This window comes from Venturia canescens, chromosome 11 (assembly GCF_019457755.1).
Source record: "Venturia canescens isolate UGA chromosome 11, ASM1945775v1, whole genome shotgun sequence".
NCBI lineage: Eukaryota > Metazoa > Arthropoda > Insecta > Hymenoptera > Ichneumonidae > Venturia > Venturia canescens.
This window is the reverse complement of record NC_057431.1, coordinates 3,621,267-3,643,030: the sequence shown is the minus strand read 5'-3', so window position 1 is coordinate 3,643,030 and position 21,764 is coordinate 3,621,267. Positions and strand designations below refer to the sequence as shown.

The 21,764-nt window shown below is 33.8% G+C and overlaps 2 protein-coding genes across 6 annotated transcripts; one reads left to right on the top strand and one right to left on the bottom strand.

Annotated features, from left to right (window-relative positions):
- Positions 1-333: 333 nt before the first annotated feature.
- Positions 334-20,869, top strand: LOC122417810 (endoplasmic reticulum-Golgi intermediate compartment protein 3). 3 transcript variants are annotated; one of them, XM_043431614.1, is made up of 7 exons: positions 334-597; positions 1,714-1,872; positions 2,717-2,868; positions 3,480-3,565; positions 3,687-3,805; positions 4,011-4,139; positions 20,325-20,869. In XM_043431614.1, the coding sequence occupies exons 1-7, from the start codon at positions 510-512 to the stop codon at positions 20,657-20,659; spliced, it is 1,068 nt and encodes a 355-aa protein (XP_043287549.1). In that variant the 5' UTR covers positions 334-509; the 3' UTR covers positions 20,660-20,869. The 3 variants fall into 3 exon arrangements, with proteins under 3 accessions (XP_043287549.1, XP_043287547.1, XP_043287548.1); XM_043431612.1 differs by having other exon boundaries at positions 338-597; positions 3,687-3,910; XM_043431613.1 differs by having other exon boundaries at positions 340-597; positions 3,498-3,565; positions 3,687-3,910.
- On the bottom strand, positions 4,182-5,239 carry LOC122417816 (reactive oxygen species modulator 1). Of its 3 annotated transcripts, none has more exons than XM_043431621.1 (3): positions 5,075-5,239; positions 4,577-4,716; positions 4,182-4,490 (listed from the first exon to the last, which is right to left on the bottom strand). In XM_043431621.1, the coding sequence occupies exons 1-3, from the start codon at positions 5,102-5,104 to the stop codon at positions 4,382-4,384; spliced, it is 279 nt and encodes a 92-aa protein (XP_043287556.1). In that variant the 5' UTR covers positions 5,105-5,239; the 3' UTR covers positions 4,182-4,381. The 3 variants fall into 3 exon arrangements, with proteins under 3 accessions (XP_043287556.1, XP_043287555.1, XP_043287557.1); XM_043431620.1 differs by having other exon boundaries at positions 4,918-5,236; XM_043431622.1 differs by having other exon boundaries at positions 5,008-5,229.
- Positions 20,870-21,764: the final 895 nt, after the last annotated feature.

Here is a 21,764-nt window from a genome sequence, read left to right as displayed (position 1 = left end):
AATATACTACTACATCTACACGTTCAATAATATTGTGCAATCACCTATATTGCGCAATATTATTGATCGTGTGTAGCAGGCCTAATATTGCACAGTAATATATTGCACAATATTATTGAACGTGTAGATGTAGTATTGAAACATTGCGCAATCATTTTGAACAGAAGTTTGAGTTATCTTAAATTTATGGCGCACTACACACCATACAAACTTATTGTGCAATATTACTGTGCAATATTATTGACCGTGTGTAGCGGGCCTTAGCTGCACTCGTTACACCAACAGACCTTTTGAAAAAACTTCAGGCCGTACGCTGTGACACGTGATCACTGTACGTATATTATACTCACTGTATATACCAGTATATACTGTCACGAAGTCAGATTTTTCGTCGTTGGTTCTGCAAATTTGTATACGTATACAGTATACTTGTGGGCGCGATTCGCGCCGCTGCTAGATTATCGTGAATTCGAGTAGCCAAGCAGGTTATATTTTCTACTGTCGAAAAAATGAATATTGTGGAGGTTTTGAGGCAAGCGGATGCCTATCCAAAAACTCTCGAAGATTTTCGAGTAAAAACTTTCAGCGGCGCTATTGGTAATTGCAGATTGTTTCGCTAATTATTTTTCGTAATCTTATCTGCCCGACTTTTTTCGTTTCAGAATTATCACTGATCATGTATATCCAAATAATATAATAACAAAATATTTTGGTACTATAATGTAAAAGTAATCTAGTCTGAAATTATATTGTTTTGACATGAGCTACTTATTGTATCCCGTTTTGATGCAATTTCATTGAGAAAAGTCTGTTAAATATTCATTGAAGGTCGTCGTGTTTAAAATTTAAAATCATCATTTCTTTAAACAGTGTTTGTATTTGGAAATACTGTCATTCATTTTTTATTTGTAAAATTTTTGACAATTCACTCCAACTTGAAATACTTTTTGTCCAAGATTTAAGGAGGGTGGCTACGTTCGTCAAATTGATAAGAAATTGATCAAATTTGGTGATAATGTTCTTCAACATCAAGTGCGAAGACACAATTTTTTTCAAAATTTTCTTCTGCTTAGTTATCGAGTAATTACGCATTAATGCATATATGGAAACGCTATGCTTATACACGTGAACTTTAGTGATCAATTATTCGATAACTGTACAGAAGAAAAATCTTAAAAAATTTGTATTGTCAAATTTAACTCTAAAGAATATGTTCACCAAATTTTATTAAATTCTTATCATTTTGAAAATTTTAATGTATTTTACATGGTTTAGCATGGCAACATTGTATCGTCCCTAGCCACCCTCCTTAAGTTTTACATGCCTCTCTTACAAGGAACATAAAAAAAATTTATATATTTTGTGATTAACCTTTGACTTTATGTATACATATCATATTTTTTTCTCAATTACTGAAAAAGAGCATTCCAAATTTTTCAGAAAGGCAACCAGAATTACTATGATTTTGTTTGATTAATAAAATTATAGAATTTGGAAAAATCTAGTAACAGCTTAGAATTTTTTGTAAATCAATCAAATGTAGTAATAGCTTAGAATGTTTTGTAAATCATGTACCGAATCTAATATTTCGTCTAGAATATTAATGTGTAAACATTACTAGGCTCGTCAATACAAATAATTCTATAACCATATGAGTTTTATTTTTCTGGTGGTATAAAAAAAACTGAAATTTTTCTGTTTATCTCTTTTCAGTGACGATAATAAGCTCAACCATTATGTTTGTACTATTCGTCTCTGAGTTGAAAGATTATCTCACACCAAGTATAAACGAAGAGTTATTTGTCGACACCTCCAGGGGTTCCAAATTACGAATTAATTTGGATGTTGTTGTTCCTGCCATTTCTTGTGACCGTAGGAATCCACCAATATCTTTTTATCAATTTATCAATTTTCTTTCTGAACTTTTTAATTATATATATTTATTTTGCAAGTCAAAAGAGCACGAACGACTATTGCAAAAGTATATGTATGAAAAAAAAATTCATACGAATATAAAGTACAATTTTAGAGACAATCAATTTCGTTACTCAAAAAAATATGTGTTCTTCAGAAACAAGTTTGTACTATGCAATTTGGAAACAGAAATGTGGATTCATAATAACTGAGTTATAAATAAAAATTTAAAAACTCATAACGTTTTCTAATTATGTTGTAAATATTCAAGCAATCAACTGATAACAGGAACCTTAATAGTGTTTCAATCAGTGCTAAAAAATATAACTTCATCCAGGTGAATTGAAAAATTAAACTTCTTTATCACATGTGAAATGATATAGTCAATTCATTTGTTTTATTTTTCAAACACATTCACAAATACAGTACAATATTGTTCGTGAGCATCTCGTCCTTATTTCATGGTTTTCTATTGTTGCGATATTCGAAAAAACATAATTTCGTTTTTTTCAAATGAATAATTTTGAAAATCAACAGAAACCTATTTTCCTGATATCTTCTCTCGAATAAAAATTGATCTCCGCCTTCGAGTTCTAAGCTTTGAAAATTTGCAATTGGAGAATTTGCAAATCTAGAATTGCGGCAGCGACTCTGAGATATGTGTTAACTCCTCGTGTTAAATTACCCTCCAAGAATTGGAATTGAAAAGTGTGGTGATGTAAAAAATGAGGAGCTACTTTGAGAATGCCTCTTATGACTATATTGAAATCGTTATTTTTTTTTTTTTTTTGGACGAATACAGTTCTATCTTTAGATGCAATGGACACAACAGGGGAACAGCATCTGCAAATAGATCATAATATATTTAAAAGACGCTTGGACTTGAGCGGAAAACCCATAGAGGATCCCAAAAAAACAGATATTATGGAAACAAAATCTAGTGGAAAAAGTAAAGTGAGTTGCTTCTTAGAAATTTATATTCAATTCTATTAATGTTAGTTTGCTATTTAAACTATGGACAATTGGTCATAAAAATATAAAATTTCCAATATAGCCGTACAGAATTGATTAATGAATCTAGAAGACCCTCCTTCTTATACACTCAATTGCGAACGAGGCAATCGCTCAAATATTCGAAGATAGTTAATTTTTCTATAAAAGCTAGTTTAATCCATTATACAAATTCAAAAGCTCTGATATGAAAAATGTTTATATCTCCGAAGTATTAGAGACGTCTCATCACTCCGAATTCATAGAATAACTGAGGAGAACATCTAGTATGTCATATGAGAAAATTAGCTAGATCGAATTTGAAAAACTGAAATTTGCTGTTCTTTTAAATGCGTTTCCTTTTGTAGTTGATCATGAATAATAGTACATTATAACACTAGGACGAAAAAGTTTTTCGTACGCGTGTTATACGAAATTTTATATTACGAGGTGCGGAAATGGGGGTTTTGTGTATGCGAAGCGTACGCAAAAGCGTCCATTTACGTACCCCGTGATATAAAAAATTTTTTCTTGTCAAATTGTTGATTATTGATTAGAATAAACAATTCATTTAGGTTGAAATGTCATTGCAGGAGGACAATGCTACTCTCATAGCCTGTGGCTCCTGCTATGGCGCTGAAAACATAGGAATGAACATAACGTGAGTTTCTAATAAAAGTTTGCATACAAAAACAGTATTGTTATGGAATTTTTTATTAAATTATTCATTTGGCAGAGTTCGAGATTTTATTGATAAAAGTATATACTTATTTGATGTTTAGTTGCTGCAACACATGTGAGGAGGTGAGAAAAGCATATAGAATTAAAAAATGGGCATTTCCGGATCCGGTATCAATCGAACAATGTCACAATGATGAGTCAATGGAGAAACTGAAGCGAGGTACAAGTGAGGGTTGTCAAATTTATGGATACATGGAAGTTAATCGGGTTGGTGGGAGTTTCCACATTTCACCTGGCGAAAGTTTTTCCATCAATCATGTTCATGGTTAATTATATTTTTTAAAAGTATTTTTCAATACATGCTAATATTATTTAATGTTGATCTTCAATACATATTGAAACGATGTGAACAACTGTTCTTACAGTGCATGATGTTCAGCCGTACACATCTTCGCAATTTAATCTCACTCACATAGTTCGTCATTTGAGTTTCGGTCGCAACATACCAGGAAAAACAAACCCTATGGATAACACGACGGTCATAGCACAAGAAGGTGTGTACCATTATTTGGTTTTTGTTGAATACTACTTTTATATTACTTTTTAGTTATTTTTATTTCTTTTATTTTACTTCATCATGTCCGCACAATTTCAGTGTTCTTTTTATAGAACCTTTTTTGAGTTTTGTAACCTTTTAGTCTCCTAATGTTCATTTTAACAATATCGGCACAATATGAACTGTCCAATGCAACAATTTAACATTATTGTAAACCAGAGATAGCAGCTAGTTTTACTGCTAACAACGGATACCTGTTCCAATTGCCATAAACGTTCCGAATGTTCCACCACCCTGGATCATTGTTTTACCAACATTGTTTATCAACTCTCTTCCTCTCAGGCCGTACCTAAATCCAGAAAGATATTTTATTTTTACAAAGCAATGATGTAGAACTAAAATTTTCTTATTACTAATTCGATATTTTTGCTATACCTCAAGGCTGAAAATCCACCAAAGAGTGCCCCTGATGCCATTCCTATGCAAAATCCAAGTCCAAAACCCATTTTCATTCTATCCCAACACGATGGTTGTGAAGTTTGGTAGGCGCTGCTAGGTACGACGGGCATTCTAACCTATCCGAAAACCATTTGAATCTTGAAAACTTGACTGATTATTTACATTTACTTGGTATTTACTTTAGAAAAGCTCGGGTTCGTATTTTTTTTCAAACAATTATGTTGTGGAGAGATTTTTCACTTTCACATTTGTTAAATTTACTCGTGATGGAAAATCCACTAGAGATACTAGAAAATAAAGATGATTTCAACCAACACCTTGCTCAGTTTCCAAAAAATGTTAGCGATCTTTAAGGAGAATAATTGATCGCACATTTTTATTTTGGCCCGATCTTTTTAAATACTCACTCTTTGTTATAATAAATATATTTCAATGAGGCCCCAAAGCCGGTTGGATCATCGGCTCAATTTATACCTTGTTATATATCTGTTGTGCTATTATCATATAGGATGATTGCAAGGTTCGTGATTGGTAGTACTGCACCAGTATGCACCAAATCACGGAAACCTCCGCAAATTTGGCTGGATAACCTGAGCCTGAGCTTTACCAACGAATTCAAACGTACTACATAGAAGGCCAGTTCTTACGAGCGGCCTGAAGACAAGTATTCTGCGGCCGAATCGGCCGCCTGGTAGCGCGACGAGCGAACAGCCGTCATGGCACAGGGGGGAGGGTAGGGGGGGGGGCATATATCTCTTTCTCGGATGTTGAGAGCGAAAACCCTTGTGCTGAGCGGCTTGCGTAGAGCAATCCAATCCTACTTGTGTGGATTTTTTTTTTCACCATTTCACAATCAGTCGAATCCCCAAGTACATCAATGTTCATAGATATCAAACTATGAGTTTTATATCAAAAACCATAAATACAAAAAAGTTTTATTTCTGCATTAAAAATAATTTGAAATTTTTCAATTTTTCTGATACATTAATTCATTCTCTGATGATGTTCATGTCAAACACGAGGTTGTGTTAAAATAGTCTGAGGAAACGAACTTTTATATTTCAGTATTGAGAGTTTTCGGAAGAAATTAAACTATTTGTATTCAAACTTTTTGTTATGAAATTCTTAGTTCGTTCATAATATAAATTGATGTGCAAAGAGTTTGATTGAAATCGATGAAAAAACAAAATTCGTATAAAAAATATAGAGACTGTACGTATCACAATTTATTATTTCTTTCAAATTCAAATCTTAATGTATAGATTAATTCATGTTGAAATAATTCGAAGTTGCCATTAACGAACAAATTAAAAATCATGCAAGTATAAGCAATAGTGACCCCACTCTTAGTTAATTTTAGTTCACGTGTATTTTCACACAAAAAAATCCATTTTAGGAGTTTCGATACAGGCGAGATAATGTTGCCAAAACATCAAAAAGTTCAGAATTTTATAAAATTTGATGAACATATTCTTTAGTGCCAAATTTGACGATACAAATTTTTTAAGATTTTTCTTCTACACAGTTATCGAGTAATTGATCACTAAAGTTCATGCGTAAAAGCATAGCGTTTCCATATATATAGGTATACATTCCGGCCATAAGAAATCTGCTTTAATGCGTAATTACTCGATAACTAAGTAGAAGAAAATTTTGAAAAAAATTGTGTTTTCGCACTTGATGTTGAAAAACATTATCACCAAATTTGATCAATTTCTTAATATTTAGACTTCTGTACCGAAACTCCTTAATAGATGAAAAGTGAATTTCAGCAAGTGCGTAAAATAAGAAAAAGACATACGTGAGCTGAAATTATCCAATAGAAACCACGGGGAGGTGGTGGGTTTTTTCTATCAGAAGGGGAAGGATTTATAGAAAAAGGAAGGTAAAATGAGATTCAGTGGGAAATTAAGATGACGGATCAGTCGGTAATCACACCTCGAATTTTTTAAATTGAATCTCTTTGACATCGTTCGTCCGATTAAAATAATAAAAATGTCATCGTACGCAGCACGATCGCAAAAATTCGATGACATTTTTATTTTTTCGATCAGACGAACGATGTGGAAAAATGTCCTTTTCAGAAATTTGCAGCTATCTCTCTCGCACTCACGGTTGTGATTACCGACTGATCCATCATCTTAAGAGGTTATCACACGGAAAAAGACGCATGCTTCCTTAAAATTGAAAAAGAAACAGAATTTTTCCTTTCCTTCGGAATAAATTTTCGGATTTTTTAAACATGTTATGTCACAGTAGGATTACCCTTTCATGCAAGATTCTGATGTTGTTTATCGAAAGAGTTAAGAGATCTCAGAAAAAAAATAATAATAAACGAACAAAGTTTTGAAAAGAAAAAACAAAAATAAAACTTCAATTTTAACATTCAATCAAATACCTTTTTTTAAATTGAACTTTGAGTAAAAATTTCAACAAATTCTATGACTAAATAAAACTCTTTACAAAACTAAAACAAAGCTATAAATGAAACTTATTGAAAATGTCTAAAAAACGAATTTTACTAATGAATTAACTAAGAATTTTAAAGCACTTAATGTTGACTAGAATATATTGCTTTTATATGAATGTGCATACGTAATATAGAGATTAGGACCCTGTGGCTCGTCACTTCCAAAGTATTTAAAATGACTCCAAACCCTCTCTTCTATATGCACAAACACATGAACTAATATGTGGAGAGATCTATCTTATCATTGTAAAATTAGAAGAAAAGTTGAAAAACTGTTCAAGTTTATCCATATGAAAGTAACAGAAAGCTGAAAAATCGTGGAAATAAACATGCAACTTTGGAAACAGCTTTAGTAGAAAAATTGAAAAGACAAACAAGAGGTTGATCGACTCTACATAGATGCACCACTCATTGATGAGAAACTTTGCGTAATTTTTTCGATGATTTCTCGTTGATTTGTATTCGTTGAACATAATTGGTTACGTAGAAAATTTCTGAAGCATGAATAAATATTAGTTTAACGTGCCGCCAGCCGCTCACTTTTCACGTAAAACAAGTTTTTTTTTCTTTATAAATCGTCAGATCAGAATAAAAAATAACCATGTAAAAATGTTAGTCATGCACAAACGTCGGCAACGAAAAGTTCACTCAAAATTCCTTATATTTAATGAAAAAAGAAAATCATTTTCATGCCTAAATATTCAAGTCGTGGAATGTAAAAAAGTACTTGAGTAAAAAGAAACTTGTTGGTAAAGAAGTGGGGAACATTGTGATTTCAACCCTATCTGGCTAAAAGAAAGAAAAGAGAGGGAAAGGCAAAGAAGGCGGTTAATTGTTGTGGTAGGTTTAAAAAAGATAATTCGAAAATTGGAAAAAAAGAATCAAACTGAGTCTTTCCTCTTAATGTCGTAATGGGGGAAAAAAAATATATTGGTGTTGGGGATTCGAACCGTTGACCACTCTAACGTCAGCCACTGACGTTGCTACTGCGGCTATATACTAACCTTCTGAGAATTATGCATGTGAATTGATATTTAAGTTTTGAGTGGGCTTGACATTTAGAGCTTATTAATCGAAAATTTTTCCACCATTACAATAATTTTCCTGCCAAAAACACAAAATGAGATAATTATTAGTTTTCGAGGTTGATTCAAACTATCGACACTAATTACACCGGCACACAAAAAAAAAAGTGGTAAGTACCTAGAACCAGACTCATCAATCTCTACGTATTTTGGCCCGCTGAATCCGAATCCGGAGTCAGATTGGCAAATATACCTCCAAAATTTTGAGTAAATTCCAAAAAACCGCAAAAATTGCGGAAAATCGCTGTTAAGAGCATAAGAAAAGTTCTCTTCGCTTTACGCGGGGGTGTTTTTCATGTAATTTGACGCGCTGAATCTGAATCGAGGGTTAGATTGACTGATACACCCCCAAAATTTTGAGTAAATTCCAAAAAAACTGCTAAAATTGCGGAAAATTGCTGCTAAAAGCATGATAAAATTTGTCTTCGACCTTACGCGGGGCTGTTTTTAATGTAATTTGATACACTGATTCTGAATCGAAGGCTAGATTAACTGATACATTTCCAAAATTTTTAGTAAATTTCAAAAAACCGCAAGAATGACGGAAAATTGCTGTTTAAAGCATGATAAACGTTGTCTTCAACCTTAATCGGGGGTGTTTTTTTATGTAATTTGATGCGCTGAATCTGACGGGTGGGGGTCAAAACAACGAACGACAAAATAGCGAACAGGACATCCAGTATATCTATATATGCATATATAGAATATACAGAATGCCTGTTCGCTATTTTGATCGTTCGCTGTTTTGACCCCCACCCGAATCTGAATCTGGAGTCAGATCGGCTGATATACCCGCAAAATTTTGAGTAACTGCAAAAATCTCTAAAAATGGGTCAAAATCGCTAGCATGGGTAGAAGAAGAGTTTTATTGATCTAGATCGAGTACGCTCCTTTTGTATTTTGATGCGCTGAAACCGAAACCGGGCGTCTATTTAACTCGCACGTCTCTAAAATTTTGCTTCCATGGAAAAAACCGTCTTTATGAATTTCGAGCAGCTCAATGCGAATCCAGTAGCTAGTAGTCGCGATCATACATATTTCGGTCGAAGATTGAAAATAACAAAAAAATAGCAAAAAAACGTCAAAAATAGTTTTTTAAATGTTTTACATGTGCATGATTCATCTTAAATTGTACACAAATAAAAAGATCTATTTTTTTTTTTTTTTTTTTTATTAATTTTTTCCACTCGTATACCTTCTCGGTTTTTACGTTATCCCCCCCCTTGTCCCCATTCCACATTTTTTCCCCCGCCCGTTGCGGCTGCAGCCGACTTACTCCCCACTGTATCGCATTTGCCGTGAGCGAAGGGAAACTGCAGAAAACCTTGCCGATACAGCCGGTACTTGGTTGATCCCCTCGGATGGCAGTGCGAGTACGCTCAAGTGCTCCCACCAGAGGTGCTCAAACATGCACCTCCTCTACTGTGGTACATTGCGCCAGCCAGTGCACGGCTAGAGGGCCATCACCGCACGATGAGAACCGTCCACGGGAGGCCCCCGAAGCCGTACACCGACCGCACATGCATCACAGAGAGGTGTTTGGCCGTGGATTTATCAAGGTGGAGTCCGAACCACCCGGGATCACAGTAGAAAACAATTGAAAATATTTTCAATTTTCATTGGTGTCTTGGCCGGGATTCGAACCCGGGACCCGCAGATTGCGGGTGGGGTTCAATATGACGAATAACTGAATTGTAGAACGGTCGATATTTCGAAATTTTAAAAGTTGTGATATCAGTTTGGAGAAAAATAAGTAATTTGAAATTCTTATTCCCGATCGACTATTCAGCAGATTGCGTGTTTAATTAAAAATTCCTTCTTTGAATTCGTATTTACCCGAAAATATATATTTCAATAGTTTTCATTTCGAATGCAATTTTAACAGACCATTCGAATGTCAAAAGTTCATATTTTCGAATTCAAAATGGAGAGTAATTGTTTTACAGACAGACCTGAATATAGAGTAGCAAAAAATCGAAAGTGAATTTTTCGAGCCTATGAAACTTAGATATGCAGAATAGCGATAGCTCAAAAAGGCGACAAAATGACGATGTTTAAAATTGGAGATCACCGGTCTGAGTAAGTGAGTGAGTGAGACGCGTGTATTTGGAGCTCCACTGCATTTCTTTATTTTGATCGATCGACTTTCTAACGTTTCGCTATTTTGACTGTTCGACTTTTTGGTGTTTCAGTATTTCAACCTCAGTAATATTTGGTCTTTCGTTATTATATTTTCAAAATGGTGAATTTTCACAGTATTGCTGACCGTAGTAATTTATGAATCGAAAGAGTGATAGTCGAATTTTCGAAAAATCGATATTTTAGTCATCGTCCTATGGGCGATTGTTACATTCTATTTTCGATGTAAACGTGCTTCGAACCTTGCAGTTTCTGCTTTATTTATTTTAGGCATTCAAAGTTCCAGTCAAATCTATTTGTCTCCATATTATCATTCGAATTTTATAAACTCGAGATTTTAGCTGTTCGAAATTTTAGTCATTCCAACATTTGATCCCCACCCCAGATTGCGGGCCCGAGTCCTTGTCCATCAGACCAACCGCTCTCCCTAAAAAGATCTATATATTCTGTATGCAATAAACTAGAAACTGAGGAAAATTGTATAAAAAACTTGAATTTAAAACTATCGCAGGCATGATTGTTCTTTCAATTCTGCTTAATTGATTTTTTTTTCACTTTCCACAATAATATGAGAATAAAAAAATGTTCATCTATCTTAAACCGTCGTTCTCTTGTAACGGATTCTTTTCTCTTCAAACGACCTATGCAGTGGGTTTCTCTTCCTATTTCTATCTTCTCTTCCTCTTTCTCTCTTTAGCGTCCAGCAAAAATCTGCCATCATATTGATATTCCACCTTCCCTGATACCGATTTTCCATTTCGCTGATGTCTTGATGAAATCTTTCTCCTTGTTCTTCACTTAGATCTCCAAGGTTTTCAGGAAAGTAGTCGAGGTGGGAGTGTAGAAAGTGCAGCTTGAGATTCATCAAGCAACCTAAGTTTCTAAAATTTTCCAACAACTCTTCAACTAAATCCTGGTAATTGTCAATTTTCTCATTTCCCAAAAAGTTCTAAGAAACTTTTTTGAAAATTTGCCATGCTGCCTTTTCAGTATCGTTCATTTTTTTAATGAAATTTTCGTCGCCAAATAAACTACGAATTTGTGGTCCATCAAATATACCCTCCTTTAACTTTGCATTACTCATCGCGGGAAGCTTTTCTCCCATATACTGGAAACAATCACCATCTTTGTCCAGAGCTTTGACATACTGCTTTATAAGACCAAGCTTAATGTGGAGTGGTGGTAGCAGATATTTCGAAGGATCGATCAATGATGTTCGTATGATGTTATTACGGACTAGATCGAAGTTTGTTCTTGTTGGCCACCCTTTCTGAACATAGTGTTTTTTTCTGTCTCTACTGTCCCATAAACATAAAAAGCAGGGATTTTCTGTGAACCCCGATTGTCGACCTAAAAGCAGTGTTGCAATTTTAAGATCACCACAAATTTGCAATTGATGTTCCGAATACTTTATATTCTCCAATACCAATTGTAAATTTTCGTAATTTTCTTTCAGCTTGGTCGAGTGAGCTATTGGAATAGGAGCATATGTGTATCCGTTGTGGAGTAGAACGGCTTTGAGACTTCTCTTTGACGAATCAATGAAGAGTCTCCACTCGACGTTTTTGTACATGTTAGGTTTGAATTTATCCATTAAGCCTTTCACATCTGAACAGAACACAGAACACCAATGAATTCTCTTCGTCGTTTGTGAAGAATTGCCGAAACTCTTTCTCTCTGTCACGATAAAAATAAGCCGATGTTCCTTTCGATAGCAAGTTTTTCTTTTTCAATGCTGCTGCCAAGTATTCAGCTCCGTCCTTCGGTAGTCCTAAATCTCGTATGAGATCATTCAATTCTTCTTGGTTGAAGGTTTGGGGAGCTTTTCTTTCACCATCTGAGAGGGAATCGTCATCTTCGGAACTTTCTGCTTGATAGATCTCGGCAACATCCATGACTATCTCTTCATCAAAAAGCTCCACATTCATCGGTTCGGTAGTTCTGATTTAAACCACGCCCACTATTTTTGCTGATTTCTGCACTGATGAAACATTGGCATACACAATTTTACTTCTGGAATTTTTCGTGAAACCAGTGATGTCGGTCATACAAACATAGCAATTCCCTTGACCTATCAGTGCAGATAGTATCGTAGGTTTTGTGAATTGCAAGGACTCTTGCTTTCTGGACTTATTCCATCGTATTAACATTGTCTTACACCGACCACAAACTGTATGTGGTATCCAATTCGCACTCCAGTCTACTATTTTAATACCGAAGCAAACCTCATAAAAGAATTTTAATCATGCCTGCGATAGTTTAATATTCAAGTTTTTTATACAATTTTCCCCAGTTTCTAGTTTATTGCATACAGAATATATAGATCTTTTTATTTGTGTACAATTTAAGATGAATCATGCACATGTAAAACATTTAAAAAACTATTTTTGACGTTTTTTTGCTATTTTTTTGTTATTTTCAATCTTCGACCGAAATATGTATGATCGCGACTACTACCCAGATAGACAAACGTGCTGTGAAAAAATTAGAAACAGAATAACTACAGCAACACGACGTTACGATTCGGAATAGCATGACGTAAATATTGCATATTTTGCTTCCGAGTTGAGCTGCAAACTAACGGCACGTTGGTAAATTTGGCAGCACAATTGTGAAAAATAATATTAACAAGATGTCGGCAATACGCGTGCATGCGTTACAACAACAGAACGGCAACAGAACAGCAGGCCGTGCTGTTGCATTGCCGAATAGTGTGAGTAATGTAACAGCAACAGAACAGCAATAGAACAGCACATCGTGCTGCTGTATTGCCAGCAACAGAACAGCACATTGTGCTGCTGTATTGCCAGCAAAAGAACAGCACATCGTGCTGCTGTATTGCCAGCAACAGAACGGCAAAAATAATTTTAACAAATTGAAAAAAAGCGGCCGTTCCGAGGGAGACTCGATCCCGGGACCTTCGGAGTCCTAGTCTGATGCGCTATCCACTACGTTACTAAACGTCTTATATTTTAATAACATCGAAACTCTTATATAAATCACGGAGGAATAGCTTTTTTCGATTTATTCAAATTATTTTTGGTATTCTATTCGTATCGCCTTCACACTGGCGATACCACTGCCTGCTGCTGGATTGCCAGCCAAAATAATGTAGATAAATCGAAAAAAAATAATCGTTCGCTCTGAGCGAGATTCGACCCCGGGAGTTTCGGAGTTCGAATCTAGTGCCGTATGTACTCCGTTATCAGCATATTGTACTTACATACTAACAAAATTTATATGTAAATTGTGAACCAAGATTTATATAGAAGTTTTGTTGTTTCTAAACTATAAGACATCTAGTAGCGTAGTGGATAGCGCATCAGACTAGGACTCCGAAGGTCCCGGGATCGAGTCTCCCTCGGAACGGCCGCTTTTTTTCAATTTGTTAAAATTATTTTTGCCGTTCTGTTGCTGGCAATACAGCAGCACGATGTGCTGTTCTTTTGCTGGCAATACAGCAGCACAACGTGCTGTTCTATTGCCGTTTCGTTGCTGTTACATTACCCACGCTTATTCGGTTAATACAACGGCACAGCGTGCTGTTCTGTTGTCGTTCTGTTGCTATTACGAATTGGCACGTCGTGTCGGCGTATTGTGATTCTTTTTACGGTATTAAACGCAATACCGTGCCGTCATAATAAAGCTTTATGCGGCGGCAAAAGATACCATATTTGTGTTTCAAAATTCAATTTCGTGCCGTGTTATTGCTGTAATTCTAGCGCAAAATATCTATCTGGGTAGCTACTGGATTCGCATTGAACTGCTCGAAATTCATAAAGAACAATTTTAGCCGGTTTTTTCCATGGAAGCAAAATTTTAGAGACGTACGAGTTAAATAGACGCCCGGTTTCGGTTTCAGCGCATCAAAATACAAAAGGAGTCTCTTGATTCGTGGTGGTGGGGGTAAAAGTGGCATGTAATTTTCTAAAATTGCAGATATCAGGAGACGTTTTGTAAAGCGAAATTTGGTTTGGAAACTAATTTTCAAAATCACTTTCGAATGAGCTTGAATTTAACCCGATCAGTAGCGTAATTGCTGAGAAAAAACTTTGCATAGGCTCAAGATTATGCAAAAGCTACTAACACATTTAGAAATTTGATGTGTCTGTATTTACAACACCGTCAAAGGCACTTGGATGCTCTCAAGTTTCTGATTGGTTCGATCTGACGACATCCATTTTTAGATTGGTTGTTGAAATTGGTCGTTGTTGATTGGAAATCTGACGACAACTTCAGAACGTAGCACGGCAGCACAGCAGACATTTAAAAAAAACCTAGCACGGTAACAACAGACATAATTTCGATCGAAAGATGAGTGTCAGTGTATAACTAGCTGTGACTGTAAATAAAAGTACAGTTAATAAATGAGTGAATAAAAGAAAAAACAGATTTCACGTCATGTTGACGTTTGAGGTTATGATCCCCAGAGTGCTGTTGCGTGCGGAGTGTAAAAAAATGAAAATAGTTATTGAAAAGTGGAAGGAACCGATATTATTAATGACGTGACTAATTAGTGTTGAATGATAATAATAATAATAATAATGAGAAAAAAACGTTCGTTCATTATAACCTCTCAAACGTTCTTTCCAAACAAAAATTTTATGTTGTGTAATTATATTAAAAAAAAAATATACGTGGTTGTATGTAAATAAATTCAAATAAATTTTGGAAAACTTCGATCAAGTAAAACTGTCTAATCCAATGTATTGTTGTCATATTTTCTTTCATTTAGTTTGGCTGTGTCCACCTGGCCCTTTTTCCCACCTCCTTAACTTACAGTGTATCCATACCAATGTCTATTTATTCTCTAGACGATATGTGAGACATGTGTATTTATATTTTCTCATATTAATTTCAACAAGATAAGTTTAAAAATTTATAACAAAAAGTCTTCATGATTGCTTGTTTATACACCCGAGTTTTAAAAAATCTTTGGGCCATGTAAATGCATAGATATTTACTTGAGTTGTTGCATGATGAATTTGGAAATTTATTTCAATAAGGCATTGGGTGCTTAATTTTCATGATATGAAAATTTATATCATCGAAATGCAATGAACACCTCTAAAGTTCGACAAAGTGATGAAGCGACATGTATATGGAGCATTTCCAGACCATGTTTGCGATTGGCATTATGGGTTGAAAAATTCATGTCTGTGAGTCTACGCCTGATCATTTTTTAATGTGATCAAATATTTTGTCTGTGTATAACCATGGAGACATACTAAATTACACTATTTGATTTACTTCAACATGCAGCGTATCTGTCACTTTTTTTCTTGAATGTGACATAATAAGTTTCAAAAATGTGATTCGGGTAATTTTTGAGTGTTTTGCCCCATAGCACCAAAGTTTGTATTACTGGTATACAGCGAGTACCTATGAACTTTAATATTCCTGTGAAATGGCAGGTGTGCTATTCTTTTCACTTTTTGGTTCCAACTGTGATATATAAACAAAGATACATGAAACAATTATGAGTTCTGTTGAATTTCAAGTGCGCTGTCTTTTTTTCTTTTAGTTTTGGCATAATGAATTTTATGAATCGGTAGTATTTTTTTCTGTCTGTATTAAAATGTAGATGAATAAATCACAGCGGATACTTGCAAACTTTGAAAACTCTGTGTATTGACATGCACGCTAGATATTAGCACTTCCTATTTTCGATTATGAAATATGGATACTTACAAATAATAAAAATTATAGAAGAATTACAGAATTTCGATATGGATTAAGAATAATAAATAATTCAAAATAATGATAAATGATACAAGAAGTCAGTGATGGCCTATTTATGAACGACATAAGAAGTTATGTTTTCAAATGCAATGGACATATTAATAAATAAGCAATTTTGTTGGCCTTGACGCACTTCATACTTTTTCTTTTGTCCGGTTGAACCTTAGTGGCTAAATGCAGAGTTGAAAACTTTTGTGCATCGACGTGGGTGCGTCAACTTTCTATCTCTGAGTATGATAATACGAATAGAAAAGAATGCTTCAAAAAGTCATTGGAAGCACATTTTTCAATGAAATAAAAATGGCTAGCCTCAAAATTCAATATATTACATATCTGAAAATTGCGAATTCTGGTAGACTTGGTGAGCATTGTATATATTTTTTTCTCTCTCCTGCGTTAAATTTTAAGGAAAATCAATCAAAAAATTCGTTTCATTGAAAAATCTTCATATCTTTTTTATTCACAATGATTTCATCAAAAAAATTGAAAACAAAATTTATAAATGAGGGGGGAAAATTCCATAATGATACGAAATATTCATAAACCTTACGGTAAATGACTTTAATCCCACAAAATTTCAAATATTCGAAGAATATCAAACTGTTATGAATAGCACAAAACTTAACGAAAATCATTGGAGAAATTATGTTTAAACATTATAATAGAAACATTGGAAAACTTTCGAAAACCTTATTTAAAAATATTTTGGGTCGTTTAGAACTACCACAGAAAAAAGATTTGATATCAAGCCGCAAAAATTCTCTCTCGGAGGAAAAAAATTTGGACAAGTACATTGATGATCGCCCGTTTTTGCATTATACTACAAAAAATGTAAACAAAAATTCTCAAATCTCACAATAAAAATTATTTCAAACCGTGAGGAATATTCAAATTCATTACAATTTTACAGCATTAGTGGATAATATTATCTACTTAAATACCGATTCTGCGGTATTTTCAACGTTAGAGTTTTGAATCGAATTTCAAGCACTGGACACATAAAACAAACATCCATGGTTTAAATTGATGACTATAATTATTTGTCATAATTCGGCTTTCGATTTATTATTTAAAAAAAATGAGAAAAATATTATTTACGAAACTTTCATTTATTCCAGCATATATGACAGAGTATTCCTCGATAGATGGACCAATGTTTCAATTTCGCATTCCACACTCTGTTGACTTTTGTTCTTGAGTTAATCAGTATAGCAAGTTACGTGAGATAAAAGAGAATTTTTTAGTATTACGACTTTCTCTTGCGTTCTAATAGCCAATTTTTTTTCTCAATTTTGCAAAACAAATAGGTAAGGAGGTTCAAGAATATATCGATGTGACGAGTACTTTTGTCTCGTATGTGAACATTTTTTTCTTGAATCAAATTTTAAATTTTCTGATCGTAGAGTATATAGATTTTATTTTTCGAACTCAGCGTGATTGTGCATGGTAAGCCCAGCTTTTAACCCGAAAAACAAGATTGCAGAACTTTTGAGAAAAAAGACGTGATATAAAATCTGAAAAATTCCCCTTGGGAAGAAACGGTTGGGACAAGTACATTGAGGTCCCTCGTTTTCGTGATCATATCACGAAAAATGTGAAAAAAAATTGCATAAAAAAAATTATTCAACCAACTGTAAATAATTTCCACACAAAAATTCGAAAAAAATTTCACAAATCATGAAACAACATTACATTAAAAAAATCCAAATCTGTAATTATTATTTGAAGTGTCAAAAAATTCTAATAAAACGTAAGAAAAAAACGAAAAATCAAAATGAAAAATTTTTAAAAATCAATTGAAACAAATTTCCATCTATAAGTTAGGTTCAGCATTAAAACTTATAATATCAATTCGAGGCCAAGTATGTAATGATAATTCAGAATATTCATTCCTACGGGTACCATCAGAACTTGAGAAAATTCTTATGAATAAAAAAAGTTACCATTTGAGTTACGTGTAGCATTAAATTTATGATAGCAATCGGAGGACAAGCGTTTTAGGAGTAATTTCGAATTTGAACATTATGAAATTGTTTCAAGGACCGCGAAATCCAAAAAAAAACACATCGAAGGTATAGTAGTTTGTTACTCTATGGTGGCAGAAACTTGGAAGAAAATCGATTCTTCTCAGACTTTCAGGATTCCCTGGTATTATTCACAATATTCGACCTCGATTTTAGATCGGTACAAATTATCTTCAAATGTGTTAAACGTACTTCTCCGGCCCATCACTTTCCATTAAAATTGTTTATTCAAATAAAAATTAGGGCTTTTCTAGAACTGATGAAACACAAAATATTCATGCAGAGGGAATTCAGAAAGTTATCTTCAAGTAATTTTCCCTTAAGTGCACTAATTTAATAAGAATGGAAACGAATTGTCCTGTAATATACAAGGGATGTTATTGTGCATCGATAAATAGAAAACATTTTGCACATTAAATATGTTCAAGCTTCCAAAATAACTCCCCAGTTTGTATTGCAATGGCGGCAGTTTTTACTTCTCACTTCTTCCAACGAACGAATTTCATTCGGCATAACTAATCTATACTATTATTAAGAACATTAAACTAATAATAAATTGCACTTCAATAAATTTTGAACCGGATTCTGCCGTACGATTTCGTTTTGTTATGATTGATTTTTATTTGAATGAATAGTGATGGGCCGGACAAGTACTTTTAACACATATTTGAAGATAATTTGTACCGATCTAAAATCGAGGTCAAATATTGTGAATAATACCAGGGAATCCTGAAAGTCTGAGAAGAATCGATTTTCTACCAAGTCTCTGCCACCATAGAGTAACAAACTACTATACCTTCGATGTGTTTTTTTTTGGATTTCGCGCTTCTTGAAACAATTTCATAATGTTCAAACTCGAAATTACTACTAAAACGGTTGTCCTCCGATTGCTATCATAAATTTAATGCTACACGTAACTCAAATGGTAACTTTTTTTATTCATAAGAATTTTCTCAAGTTCTGATGGTACCCGTAGGAATGAATATTCTGAATTATCATTAAATACTTGGCCTCGAATTGATATCATAACTTTTAATGCTGAACCTAACTTATAGATGGAAATTTGTTTCAATTGATTTTTTTAAATTCTTCATTTTGATTTTTCGTTTTTTTCTTACGTTTTATTAGAATTTTTTGACACTTCAAATAATAATTACAGATTTGGATTTTTTTAATGTAATGTTGTTTCATGATTTGTGAAATTTTTTTCGAATTTTTGTGTGTAAATAATTTACAGTTGGTTGAATAATTTTTTTATGCAATTTTTTTTCACATTTTTCGTAATATGATCACGAAACGAGGGACCTCAATGTACTTGTCCCAACCTTTTTTTCCCTAGGTTTTTCAATTTTCATTGGTGTCTTGGCCGGGATTCGAACCCACCTATTGATATCATAAATTTTAGTGCTGCACGTAATTCAAGTGGTAACTATTTTCAATTCATTAGAAAATACTTGGCCTCGAATTGATATAATAAATTTTAATGCTGCACGTAAATTAAATCGATTTTTTTTCAATTGATTTAGCTGTTACAATAAGATAAGAAGAAGGGGGCATTGTTTTTCAAGATGTTTTCAAGCGTGATTTTTCGGTTTTTTATTTCTCATGTTTTATTTGATTTTTTTTATTTAACAAAATAATTACATATTTGTTTTTTTTTAACGTAATTTTTTTTCAAAATTTGTGAATTTTTTTTCGAATTGTTCTGTTGAAATTATTCACAGTTGGTTTCATATTTTTTTTTATAGAATTTTCATTACATTTTTCGTGATATGGTTAGGAAACAAGGGATCAACAATTTACTTCTCCCAACCTTTTTTTCCTAAGGGAATTTTAGATAAATACACTATGTTATGAACACTGTATATTCATAGAAAAAAATATTTAAAAAATGTTTAATAGGGAAAATATTTTCATCAAAAAGCTAAAATTTTTAGATATAAAAATCATTACGTTAACGCTTCAAAAAACAATTCAGAGGATTGATATTTCTAACACAAAAAAAAACATCAATTGCAAATCTTTGAATTTTCAAAGATTTAAAAACGGCTCTACAGAAAAACTTGAAAAAAATCATAAAAGCTGACGGTGACATGGAAAGGTTTAACCATTATTCGCAATTCAGACTTCCCAGCATAATTTAATTTCGAATTTATGAAAATAGCCATGTAGAGATGTTACACTATCATCTTCATTTTCCTTTTTAAATTTCCCAAGAATTTTCATGATTGATTATTACTTTGATCATTTTCTTTTTATTCCAGGAGCGATGATGTTCCAACATTACATTAAAATCGTACCGACCACTTATGTTCGCGCCGGTGGCTGGCAGTGGCAAACTAATCAATTCTCAGTCACGAGACATTCACGCAAAGTTTCAGTTCTGACTGGTGAATCAGGCGTACCAGGTGTATTTTTCACCTATGAACTGAGTCCATTAATGGTCAAGTATACGGAAAAGGACAAATCATTTGGGCATTTTGCTACCAACGTATGCGCTATTATCGGTGGTGTCTTTACGGTTGCCGGCTTAATCGATTCTTTTCTTTATCACTCGGTTCGCGTCATACAAAAACATGAACTGGGAAAATTCAACTAAGACAACGCTGATCTTCACTAGTCGTTAGTTCATTTTCACCAACATTTATACAAATCTTGATTCTTAGATTTTGTCGATTTTTAGCCATCACTTGCGCAAATTTTAAAGACCTTCACAATATGAAAAAAAATTCTATTCCGGATACGAAATGCCATGTCTTTTGATAAATTTTGACTGATAAGAATATAAGTTCCTCTGTGAAATCTTTTATCATTATCGATATTTTTAGTATTAGCTAATGATAAACTTTTTATATTATAGAGAAATTTCATAATTAACCCCTTCACTGATGGGCCCGCCATATGGCGGGCTGTCGTAGATTTGTAATCAGCGACCTCAAAATTCCCAGAGTACCAACTTTCGCTTTCATTTAATTATGTTTTGTATTTTCGGTCCGCCATTTTGAATTCCGAAATTTTTAAGGCCCAGTCGTAATTAGTGACCCCGAAAACCCCCGACTACCGAATTTCAAGTTCATAGTAAGCAAAATATCGTCTACCCGAAAAGGCCATTTCATTCTTAAATGCTCCACCAGTGAAGAGGTAAAGAATGCGACCAAGTAAATACACCGGCACACAAAAAAAAAGTGGTAAGTACCTAGAACCGGACCCATCAATCTCTACGTATTTTGGTCCGCTGAATCCGAATCCGGGGTCAGATTGGCCAATATACCTCCAAAATTTTGAGTAAATTCAAAAAAACCGCAAAAAAATTGCGGAAAATCGCTGTTAAGAGCATAATAAAAGTTCTCTTCGCCTTCCGCGGGGGTGTTTTTCATGTAATTTGACGCGCTGAATCTGAATCGAAGGTTAGATTGACTGATACACCCCCAAAATTTTGAGTAAATTCCAAAAAACTGCTAAAATGGCGGAAAATTGCTGTTGAAAGCAGGATAAAAGTTGTCTTCGACCTTACGCGGGGCTGTTTTTAATGTCATTTGATACGCTGATTCTAAATCGAAGGTTAGATTGACTGATACATCTCCAAAATTTTTAGTAAATTTCAAAAAACCGCAAAAATGACGGAAAATTGCTGTTTAAAGCATGATAAAAGTTGTCTTCGACCTTAATCGGGGGTGTTTTTTTATGTAATTTGATGCGCTGAA

What these genes read in the sequence shown, in the direction of transcription:
- LOC122417810 (XM_043431612.1), top strand. Translation starts at nt 510, where the DNA reads ATGAATATTGTGGAGGTTTTGAGGCAAGCGGATGCCTATCCAAAAACT. An exon ending in TCCTGCCATTTCTTGTGACC is followed by an intron (nt 1,873 to 2,716) that starts GTAGGAATCCAC and finishes GGACGAATACAG; the next exon opens with TTCTATCTTTAGATGCAATG. An exon ending in TTCCATCAATCATGTTCATG is followed by an intron (nt 3,911 to 4,010) that starts GTTAATTATATT and finishes CTGTTCTTACAG; the next exon opens with TGCATGATGTTCAGCCGTAC.
- LOC122417816 (XM_043431620.1), bottom strand. Translation starts at nt 4,974, where the DNA reads ATGTGCGATCAATTATTCTCCTTAAAGATCGCTAACATTTTTTGGAAA. An exon ending in TTTTTTGGAAACTGAGCAAG is followed by an intron (nt 4,717 to 4,917) that starts GTGTTGGTTGAA and finishes GTTTTCGGATAG; the next exon opens with GTTAGAATGCCCGTCGTACC. An exon ending in GGTGGATTTTCAGCCTTGAG is followed by an intron (nt 4,491 to 4,576) that starts GTATAGCAAAAA and finishes TTCTGGATTTAG; the next exon opens with GTACGGCCTGAGAGGAAGAG.